The sequence below is a fragment of the Anastrepha obliqua genome, chromosome 5 (genome assembly GCF_027943255.1).
Source record: "Anastrepha obliqua isolate idAnaObli1 chromosome 5, idAnaObli1_1.0, whole genome shotgun sequence".
In the NCBI taxonomy this organism is placed as follows: domain Eukaryota; kingdom Metazoa; phylum Arthropoda; class Insecta; order Diptera; family Tephritidae; genus Anastrepha; species Anastrepha obliqua.
In genome coordinates, this window is record NC_072896.1 from 59,850,820 (window position 1) to 59,862,668 (window position 11,849).

Sequence of the window (11,849 nt, forward strand, 5' to 3'; positions counted from 1 at the left end):
TGTACATCAAAATGGTATTCAACCTTCTTTCCCTATCTTTAATAATCATCTAACCCCATCAACATATCAAAATGGCGCCCACCATAAACACGAGGGTAAACCGTTCGAACTGTCTACGGCTTTCGCCTCAGTCACGCTACGTCACTAGCTAGCATCGAACAATCTACTCTCCCACAGAGGCTGGTGAGATAGTCCGCAAATTACCTTTGTAGTCGATACGATACTCGTCAACAACACTTCGAAATCAAATCTCTAAATGGAGGCTGGCAAAGTAAATCGAAGCTTCCTCAACCGTTAGGAAGCATAATACTATGTTCAGCAAGTAGCTTCTGCTGGGGTGTTACCCTAGACAATTCAGGGACATCTGCATGACTTGACTGGACCACAATCGACAACCACTGGACCTCTTAACATACAAACAGGCCATTAACATCAATAATCGAGAGTGTCATCACCATCTCTATGAACTCCAGCTCCCCGAATGTTGTCATCGGAGTACAAGATAATGCGGGTGGCTGTTGTTGTTGTTGTAACAGCATAAACATACATGTACGAGGAATGCTGCTGGAGTGACAGTCCTTAGCCGGATATATTATAAATCCGAGTCGTTCCGGCAACGTAGAACCGACTGCCGTGGGAATGATAGGGTCTCGCGAGGCAGTTGAAGTTCTTCGCCTAGTGCCAGCGGTGATTGGACGCCGGTAACGGCATTCGGGGAAGGAGAGTTCATAAAGGTAGTGAGGTACGCCTAGGGGGGCGTCCATAAATTACGTGAGATGTTTAAGGGGGGGAGGGGGTCGAGTCAAATCTCATCTAATCTTACGTTGGAGAGAGGGGGGGTCACGGCAAATATCACGCAATTTTTTTTCTGATTGAAACAAAAAAAAATTATACTATTTTGGTCCATTATCCAGATTGTACATGCTTAAGATTTAATCTTAAGCGTAATCGTAGTATGATTAAGATCATTCACTAATTCGTTCGAAAGAAAATAATTTCATTCATACTTCGACGTTATACATTACTACTGTCAAACCGCCATATTTGTTTTATACCAAATAGCTCAATTTAATCTGAATTTACTGTACAGTGTAGCCCGTCGTTTATTTTAGCGCCACTATCAGCCGAACGCGCGAGTCGATGAACAAAAGCGTACGAGCTGAGTGGCAGCGACACACGGATCTGCGTATGATTCTTCACGACCGTTTTCTGGCACCTCCATACCCTATCACTCATGTTGATGGACGTTTGACAATTCCGGACTTTAAAGAGCATGACGCAAAGTCATTTGCTCCATTTCTAATACGCCTACCCTCACGGATTGTCAGAAGACGAGCTAATGAGTTACTGTGCGCAAGCGTCAACGCCTTAGAGTGGATAGATCAGAACGAAGTTGAAGGAGCAGATGATTTTACTGAAAATCTTATGGACATGTTGGTCCCAATAGTCTCTCTTGAAACCGCACATGATTCTCCATGGACTGAATTAGAGTAGATATTATTTTTTTAATCCAGTAGTTACGATTTAAGTCTTCTATTGTTAAATTTTTATTACACTTATAACTCTCAGCAATATTGATTACTAGTCTTAACTAGTCGTAAATAAAATCACGAAGCAATTTTTTTTCTTTTTACAATAACAATCTAACGCGTTTACATAAGAAACCCACATTTTGAAAAATCTCACGTGAGATTGGGGGATGGGGGAGGGGGTTGAATAAAATCTCACGACACCTCACCAGGGGGGAGGGAGGGTCAGAAAATTAAAAAAACACCTCACGTAATTTATGGACGCCCCCTAGTGAATACCGTTGATAGCCTGCCTGTACTTATGTATCATAAGGGCCAGTGGTTGTTGTGTATACATCCTGAATTCATGTGGCAGCCGATCAAGTGCTGCCGCCTCAGTAAATTAACTTTATTTAATGCAGTGTATTGTTTGCTGCTATTTCAGTTTATGTAACCGTTTTTAAAAATTTACCTTTAATTTTTTTTTTTCTTATTTAGATTTTTCTCATACAGTGGGTTATACTAGTATGGTGGCCGGCTTTAGATAAGTTATTTATTAAAAAAACAATGGTACATGTACAAAGAATGGCCAGTCTTTGCATCTGCGGGGCCCTTAGGACTACACCCACAGATGCACTAAATATTATGCTGACAAAGCAGCTCTCAGATTAAGAGAAATCAGTCTACTCAGAACGAACCAGAGAGGACACTCTTCAATTTTAGGAAAATTCCCCTGCATTCCTGGTACAACGAATTTCTGTAATACCAAGGATATCAACTTAAATAAATCCTTCGGCACAATATTTCACTCCAAAAAGGAATGAAATAACGGGCTTATTGTTAAGAAAAATACATCTATACAGATGGTTCAAAACTGGACAACAGAGTAGGTGGAGGGGTTTACTCCGATAAACTCGGAGTCAGCCAATCATTTCACCTAGCTGATCTTTGCAGTGTATTTCAGGCGTAAGTCACTGCTATAAAAGAGGGACTTATTGTACTTATTATACTTGGCGCGTACACTCTTTTTGGGTGTTTGGCCGAGCTCCTCCTCCTATTTGTGGTGTGCGTCTTGATGCTGTTTCACAAATGGAGAGACCTACAGTTTCAAGCCGACTCCGAACGGCAGATATTTTTTTATGAGGAGCTTTTTTTATGGCAGAAATACACTTGGAAGTTTGCCATTGCCTGCCGAGGGGCGACCGCTATTAGAAAAATGTTTCTCTTAATTTGGGGTTTCACCGAGATTCGAATTGTGAATTCCGAATGGTAATCACGCACCAACCCATTCGGCTACGCCGGCCGCCAAGAGGGACTTACGGAAATTAAAAAGAGAGTATTATCCACAAATGAAGTCTTCATATACTCGGACAGTCAAGCGGCAATATAAGCGCTAAAATCTAAAACACACTCGTCAAAAACAGTCATAGAATGTTTAAACTTCTAAATGACGTATATTAATGCTACAAAGTACACCTTGTTTGGGTGTCAGGCCACAGGAATATATCAGGGAACTGCGAGGCAGATGAACTTGCTCGAACCGGTACAATGCTCGGTCTCCAATCGAATAAGACGCTGATACCTATGCCTGCAGCCACTTGTAAATTACTTATAGATAGGGAAACCATCAAAAAGGTAAATACAAGTTGGCAAAACCTCACAACATGCGAACTAAGCAGACGGACATGACCGAAATGGAACAGCGGTCGTTCGAAAATCTTGTTAAGACTGTCATTGTTTAATAGGCAGCCACGCTAGAAGGTGTAAAATTTCGGAAAAAAAATTTTTTTTCATAAAATGTTAATATAATCCTTTAAGAATATGTCAAAAAATTTTTAGAACCTAAATTTAAGTATTTCTTATATTATAGACCGTCAACCGTGACGACTCTATTCTTTGCGTTCGAGCGCTGGGAGAAGTATAGTTACGTATTCAAACTTTAGACGCGAGGAAACAGTCAGACACCTTTTATGTTAGTGTGATACGGCATTTTTAACTGATGTAGCGGACATAGCGCATCTAAAACTAACGAAGCTTTGCTCGTTTATTAAAGCTACCTAATGGTTTAAAAAGGAACCCTGCTGGCACCTTTATAGTTACATTATGCACTTATCTTATCTACTTTCCAAATGGGGATAAGAACTCATCAAAGAGATAGTAATTTTATCCGACAACTTTTAAGAAAAAAAAACCGATTATGGGCTCTTAAAAGACAATTTTCCAAAATGTTTCATGATCATGGATGATTCCGCAGGCCTCACAATTTAGATTGCTACATCAAAACCCCCGAAGCACTCCGCTACGTCAACCTTAAACCGTAAATATCAAGATATCTTCTTCTTCTTTCATATATAAAAATGAATGTTTGTCTGTATGTCCTCGATGACTACTGGACCGATTATTATAAAATTTGGTATATATATGTATATTTCCACGGAGAAGGTTTGTAGAATATGCTCACTGTTGCCACTCGCCACCAGGTGGCGCTTCAGAGTAGCATTCTGCCCCGTCCAACCGATTTTTTCGAAATAAACAAAATCAATAGAATGGTTTAGAATTAATTGAATATTGGCGTACTGATTTTTCTTTAAAGTTATTTTTCTTACATTTATTTTAGTTGTTGCCGTAGCAACGCGCGCCGGGTACAGCTAGTTGGTTATAAAACATTCTCTATCTAATTTTTGATGAGTTCTCTCCGAATAACGTAAAACCGACTGTCTTCGTTCCATTTAAGGGGTTAGGTGGGTTTGAAAATTTCAAAAAATCGATTTTTTTTTTGTTGTTTATGTTTAAAATATTCTCCTAAAATTTCAAAGTGATCTGAGTAAAATTCTACGAGATAGACCCTTCAGAATTTCCGCCCATCAGGCCATGTCAGTGCAGCGTTTCGTTTTTAAACGCGTTTATCTCAAAACTCGATTTTTTAAGTCGGTGGACACGATTTCTCGAAAAGTTATGAAACGATTTTGTTCAAATTTTGCACACAGCTTTGGAATAACATTATCAAGTTATTGAACGAAGGATTTTTTTTTTTTTTTATTACAACTAATTTTTTCGAGCCAACACATGACGAAAATTTGACCAAAAAATGTGTTTTTTTTGTTCAAAGTCTGTCAAAAATTCAAATTAATTTTTTTTTTTTTCCTTCGTCCAGTAACGATTTATGCATGTACTAACGAAATATTTTTGGTTTTTTGATTTTATATGAACCAATAATGAGTTATGCTGTCCACGGCAAGAGCATTTTTTTGTGAGACGTTAAGGGAGATGTGGTACCAACGGCTGAGTTTTCGGAATTTTTAAATAAAAATTTCACAAAATACTGTTTAAATATGTATCTTTGATATGCTGAATTGTTTAAATAAAATATATGATTGTATATATTAAAAAAAAAATAGTAAAAATACCCTTTTTTTGAACCTCTGTAACCCACCTAACCCGTTAATAAAGCGTTGTATTTGAATGTCGAAAAAATTGCAACCAATTTATTTAATTTTCATTTATACTCGTATATTTTACGTAATTTTCTTTCAATCCAATTACTTCTTGAAATCAGTATTTTACATTTACCGTTTTATATACACAATTTTGTAATTTCATGGTTTATTATACACATATATTTATTTTAACTGCTTACATCTTTTTTCAAAACCTTATCCGATTTTCTATTCGCAAAGTTGCCAGCATTTGTATGCAGAAAATTAGTATTTGCAAACAAAATATATGTAAGAGTTTGTGGCTATTCAACAATTACGGTACAGTAACCAGGGCATTGACCAAAGCGACGATTTCAACATATTAAGCTAAGGCATAGAAGACCTTTACTGGCAGTACACTTATTTTTTAGCGGATTTAATAATAAAATGACTTAAAACAAAAAAAAAAATGAAATAAATTGCAATCTATTATTAATGCATAGAACTAAATTTTCTTTATGTTACCAATTGCAAACCAAACTAAACCAAAAATTCTCAAATGCTTGCCACTCAGGACAAAGTTCGAGCATCAGCGAGCTAATACAAAGTTAAAATAAGTGTAAATAATAGTTAAGTGGAAGGTAACGATTGCTTGCAATTGCCTTATATTTAAATATATCCCCATGGTTATCGCCGATGCAAAATATTAGATAGCGTTCGTATTTGACTCTGCAATTCTGAATCCATGCGTGCCGCTTCCTGATCAAAGGTGTGACGCATTTCATTTAAATCTGGCAATTTTGTGCTTTTAATGTTAAGCATGTCATTAAAGAACTTTGCCCAAACATGCTTCTTCAGATAACGCGGTAACTTCTGCTTAATGTCCCATACACTGGAGCGCTTTTGCAGTTGCATGTATTCGCCCAATAGCATAACATGTACTGTGCCAGCAATGCAAAAAAGGTCAGTTTCGTATGACCATGGACGGCCCTCCTGCATTTCTATGCATGTGAAACCATCTGTTTGAATAACTTTACGGAACTTCGTCTTATCCGGTTCAGGGAAGAGCGTCATATCGATCGCGCAACCAAAATCTATTAAACGTAGTGATGGATAATGGTAGTCGGTACTGGGTATACGCATTAGTAAGAAGTTATCAGGTTTTATATCTGCATGGATTATTTTATTCATGTGAAGGTGGTTTATAATGTTGCATATCTGCGCGGAGAAATGCATTACCAAAGACTCGTGCATCACTTTTGTAGTAGCTTGGCGAATTTTATTATTTATGTCAAGCAGAGAACCGAACGGCGAGAATTCTGTGGCGATAATGCTAGCATTCGGAGCAATTACTGCAACGGAAATATCCATGAGACCGGGCAGAATATTTGTTGTCTTGATTCGTTTTAGGACCTACAAATTTAAAAAAGCGTGGCAGTAAAGATAAAAAATAAAGTCATGAATATGTGTTTAACATACTTGATCGCAAATATATATTTCCCAGGTGTTTGGAGGTTTCTGAAATTTCAACGCCACCACGTTACCACTGTTAGAATCTGTAGCCTTGTACACTGAACCATATGAACCACGTCCTACTTCTTTATCAATATTGAATTGCACACCATCGGGTAAGTTTAGTGTACGCGTATTCGCTATTTTTGGCAATGGGGTTTGTACGATTTTATAGTTGGTACAACTATCATCCGAGCCTGGGAAGTCTAGTTTTGTAAGGAATGCTCGGCAGAGTTCACTGCTAAAAGGATCAATTGCTTCCTTATCCAAGTGATGCTCAATTATTTCATGAGCTTTTCGCAGGCGAAGCTCTTTTGCTTCTGTATCGTGTTGAGTCGCGAAATATGAATTTTCTTGGTAAGTAGAAATATCTGCAACAGTGCTTGTATTATATGCTGAAGTCGAATCCCGAAAATTGAGCCTGCCAACGGCGGATGTCAATGAGCAGTGGGAGTTCTCCAGAGCCACTGCGCTTGAAAACGAATAATTTGCATTATCATTAAATGTAGCATTCTGTAATACTTCGTCTCCATTTTTAATAGATTTTATGTGTTCAATAGCGATTGCGTTGCTATTTCCATTAGTAGTTCCACCATTTTCAGCTGAGGAGGAGTTGCTACTACTACCAGTTCCTATTGGAATTTTGTTTATTCTTTTTAATTTTGCTTTATAGCGCTTTGAGCTGGATTTTGGCGTTGAAGTATTATCTATGCTATAAGGGTGAAAACTATGACCATTTTTAACTCTTCCATATTCAGGTGTTGATGGCGTCACCGCGGAAACCTAAAATAGCCACGTAACGAAAGATAAAGTCATCACCTTTATTCGAGGTTTGCATAAACATATTTTTTTGTGAAAATATTTAGAAAGTAGACTTAATACATGCGGAAATAAAATAAATAGAAAAAAGAACTGTGCTGCCAACACAAATTACGGTATATCTCACCTCTTGTTGATAGATTCCTTCAATCACATAATTGTTTCCTTTTAACGTATGTCCATGTTGCTGGGGCTCTTTTTTAAATTTAATTTTAATAGTTTTATTTTCGCCCAAACGAATCGTGGAGGCTTCAATTTGATCTTCTAAGTCATCCAAAGTATTTCCGATTTCGTTCATTTCTTTTTGACCTTCATGAAGCATTTGTTGTGGATTCTCATTTTGATGATGGCTCTGAATGTGACGTTCGAGATGATTATGCTGTTGAATACGCGGCTGTGTGTAGATAATTGTGTTATGGAAATTGTGGCCGATTGGTTCAACACCATTCACCCCAATGTGCTCATTTGTACATACTCGATGTTTATGGCTAAGAGTGTGCTGTCTTTCGACATTAGAAACACTTGCATCCCTGTCCTGATGCTGTTGTTGCTTTTGCACAGCACCAATTTCTTGTAACTCTTGCGGTATATGATCGCCTTCAGCTTTAGCTTTCTCTTCTGTATTGATCTGAGCTGCCACTTGTTTTATATTATTTACTACAGGTGGACGAGTAATGTACATTTTAGCTCGCAATTCCTCGGGACTATATTCCACACCTGTTCCAGGGTACACTAATTGCTTGGCATAGTGACAACGACGATTTGGATCTTCAGGTTCTTCTAGAAACAAAGCTGGTTTCCAAGTCTCATAATTGTTATGACAATAAGCAGCAAATTTTCGCGGCAATTTACAAGCGCCTACGGGTGTGAGAGCTGGAGCCATCGCCTTTTTATTTAAAGCTGCAGCTTTTACCTCTGCTTCTTCCATTTGAGTTGAAGAACGTGTCGCTTTTTCATACTCTATGCATTCATATCCTTTAGCAGGCCGATCTTCTGCCGTTTCAGATGCATTTTCTAAATTACTATGATACACGGTGATCGTGGATCCATTAAACTGTAAAATAATATATGTTTTAGAAAAACTATGATTACAAAAAAGATATAAAAACAAACCTGGTTTGCAATAGCCGGTGGATCAGTTTCATTTCGGTAATTTGCTGCATCATTTTGATAAACTTGCTGTTGATACAATTGTTCCTGCTGTACTTGTATGTGGTTTTGCGCATGGGGCTGATAATAGGAATTGGAGGCTGCCGCAGTAGATGTTTGTTGCCTATGGTAGTTTTCCAGTTGCGGTGAATGTAACTGCGAATGCATTTGTGGAGATTGTTGTGGTTCCGCTTGAGGCTGTTGTTGCATTGGCGGCTGTGAATGTTGCGAAAGATTTTGTGATTGACATTGTCCTGCCTGCTGATAATGCATTTGTTGGGATTGGTGATGTTGTGTTAACTGGTGCCCAGTTAAATGCGGCTGATGCTGTTGTTGTTGATGATGTAGCGCCATTTGTGCAGCAGCAGTCTGCATGTATAAGAACTTATTATGCGCATGGTGAAGTTCTTCACAAGACTGTGCCTTTTCCTGAAATGCCAGGTTATACACCGATTCTGCTTCTTTAATTGCGTTAATGGACTGATAGTAACCTGCCCAACCTATATAGAATGCCGCTACTTGTCTACCAACGCCCCGTTGATATAAAACTTGATAGAAATGGAGCGGATGTGTTTGCATTTCAATATATTTTAACCATAGGCGTACCATTCGCAAATCTTGCTTATAGAATTCACTGTGCTCAAAAAGCGCCAGACAACGCTCGAGTGTTTCGCGGAATTTATTCTCTAGATCTCCTCTCAAATGATTTTCATACCAGCAAATATAATTGTACCAATGATCCAAGGGATCAGGTCCTTGGTACATGGAGATAGCATTCTCCCAGGCTTGTTTGTCTCTTAGGAAGCCGTGCATTAAATCCGTGGGTAAAAGCACTGGCAAACAAGAATTCATCATTGTCAGTTACACCACAAGTGAGGCAATATCCCACACCTCTCACAAATAGCGATATTCAATTTCCGCAAATTTTAACAACTTTTATCTCTGCTTTTACTATGAAATAAGTAACAATAAAAACTGATTCAACTTTGATGCAAACTTCGGCAGCAGAAGTGCAAGAATTCACCTTGACGTATATCTCAGGGTTGCTTTAACATTTTAATTGTGTATCGACAATAAGCTACGAAATATTTAGGTAACTTTATTTAAAATTTTCACCACAAATAAAAAAATTATAATTTTTTCCTTTACCCTGCCTTTATACTGTTTGTTTGTCTATCGAAGAGATGCGAAAATTTCCAAAATAATACATTTGGATGTTTGAAACCAATTCAACCCTGAAAACTTACCACCACTTGAAAATGGCTGACACAGGGTTACTTTTATCGTATTACTAAAAAATAAAAATGGGGGAACCGAAAGTTTGAAAATATGTGTTGCAATCACGCGATCAAGATCATTACTTAAATTTTTCACCCATGAAAATAATTATACATGATCCTGAACAAATATATAAAGAGATCACCCAAAACAGGGGCCAACAACTACTGTACTAAAAGCCGTGGCATGTTAAAATCAATTGACTCCCATTTATAACCTTTTTGAACCTATTGGTTTTAAGCTTTGTGAATGTCGTTCGCCACTTTTAATACTAAAGTACCACCTCCTATGCTCTGAGTGACATCAGAGCAGAAAATAAACTAAACTTTGTATGCAAATGTAAGCAGGACAGATATATGTGTACAATATTTATTCTATATTATTGTCTTTCCGCTCACTTTCGCTTATTCTTCTTCTTCATTTTGTTGTTTTAATTTCCGTACTGGCGTCATGGCACTCGAGCGGGCGTAATTATTCTTGAAATTTGCTTAAGACTTCTCCATAGCTATATAATATATATATATAATTGGCACCTACACCCTTTTTGGCTGCAAGATCCTTCTGGCCACGGGTAGATCGGGGACGCTCGAGGGAACTCCTAAGGCTAACAAAGCCACAGCTCTCGAATTTGGTGGGTATCCTTGTCGGACATTGTCCGTTAGGTGTTCATGCGGTGAGACTTGGGATTGCCTCAAGTCCGTTCTGCAAAAGCTGTCTTGAGGACGAGGTGGAATCATCTCAACACCTTCTTCTCAGCTGCCTTGCTCTCGTCTGGCAAAGATTTAGACATCTGAGCTCTCATTTTTTCGCTACGCCTGCGGATATAGCTGGTCTAAATATCACAAATTTGGTGAAGTTCATCAATAGCTTGTTGCGGCAAATTACGAACGCAAATCAGCCACCGTCGGCGTCTTCGTAAAATGCATGGTCATCATCGTCTCTAATCCCAAGGTTCCTTCTTCCTTCCCTTCTCCTATCTCCTTTCCCCTGTATGGCATCACAACGGACGAATTTTCAATATTTGTCAAAGTGTGCCCTAAGAGAGTGACTCTCGATGCCTAAGCGACCGCTCCATATGTTGGTCTTATTATCATGATGTAGATTTATCTAAGGATTTTGGGCTACAGTCCTAATATTTTCCTGTTAGACGTTTGCAGATCATGGGAACCTTTGTTGCTTTGAACGCAATGCCTCTTCCAGCTAAGTTTGGCATCCAGAACAGGGCAAAGGCACTCTGGATCTCCATGAACGGATACAGCGCAATGTCCGTAGACCTTCTTGCGTCAAGAATGACGACAACAGGACAGAAGTCCCAAATGGATCTGTTAATGGCAAACTTCTGATTTGTGTCCAAGTATGCTTACAGAAATCGAGCGTTTGCACTGGTAGTGTGGTACTGAGCGTCAGATGATAACCAAAGTGCAAAGTGCTTCTAGAATTTACAGATTGTAGTGTTAAATTCAATTCAAGTAAATTCGATTCTACATGTAACGGAGTGTAGGGAGAAAAATGGTAAATACGACATTTAAAAGAGAACAAACATTTGTTTACAAAATGAGACTTACTCAACGAATTAAGACGCAGTTTTTTGTTTTGCACAATTGATCTCCTGGCAATAACATCACGAGTTCTAAATTTTTTGCAATGAGTTAGGGTATATACTTCTGCACACTGCGATACGCCATGGTGAAAAAAATTCAGAATGTGTGGCCAATATCAGACCGTTAACCGGCTCTCCGCGAATTAAAATAATCAACTGATTGTCTGACATAACCGGGGTCATGCGAGCGATTTGTTTACGAAAAACTGAGAATGTATTCCTCTTCTTTTCGCCATTTTTTGCGCTCGCTATCTCTGTTTTATCTAGACGAAAAATGTGCTTGCGAAAGCAACAACATAGTTATCAAGTAAGATAACCCGGCAATCTATCATCTTTGAATGTCTTTTATAGGCATATTCTATTCGCCATTTCCCCGCTCGCTATCTCTATGCTCTATGCTTCACGAAAATTTTGCATGCGAAAGCAACAACAAATCGAGTAAGATTCGCCGCCAGCGAGTATGGCTATAGCTCATTATGGCCTCTGGGACGGTCAAGCATTGTTTGACAAGAACTTTATATGTGTGCGTGTCGGGTGCTTGACGCTAATATCTAAAATTTTTTATTG

The 11,849-nt window shown here is 38.4% G+C and overlaps 1 protein-coding gene across 1 annotated transcript; it reads right to left on the minus strand.

Annotated features, from left to right (window-relative positions):
* Positions 1 to 4,992: 4,992 nt before the first annotated feature.
* LOC129247786 (mitotic checkpoint serine/threonine-protein kinase BUB1) lies at positions 4,993 to 9,576 on the minus strand. The gene is made up of 6 exons (XM_054887092.1): positions 9,554 to 9,576; positions 9,429 to 9,482; positions 8,369 to 9,355; positions 7,383 to 8,309; positions 6,404 to 7,219; positions 4,993 to 6,337 (listed from the first exon to the last, which is right to left on the minus strand). Exons 3-6 carry the CDS (start codon positions 9,257 to 9,259, stop codon positions 5,612 to 5,614), a joined length of 3,360 nt encoding a protein of 1,119 aa, XP_054743067.1. The 5' UTR covers positions 9,260 to 9,355; positions 9,429 to 9,482; positions 9,554 to 9,576; the 3' UTR covers positions 4,993 to 5,611.
* Between the last annotated feature and the right edge of the window lie 2,273 nt (positions 9,577 to 11,849).

Coding starts and splice junctions, on each gene's coding strand:
- LOC129247786 (XM_054887092.1), bottom strand. CDS start 9,259: ATGATGAATTCTTGTTTGCCAGTGCTTTTACCCACGGATTTAATGCAC. Junction 7,220..7,382: donor AAGGAATCTATCAACAAGAG/GTGAGATATACC, acceptor TGGCTATTTTAG/GTTTCCGCGGTGACGCCATC. Junction 6,338..6,403: donor AAATATATATTTGCGATCAA/GTATGTTAAACA, acceptor TTAAATTTGTAG/GTCCTAAAACGAATCAAGAC.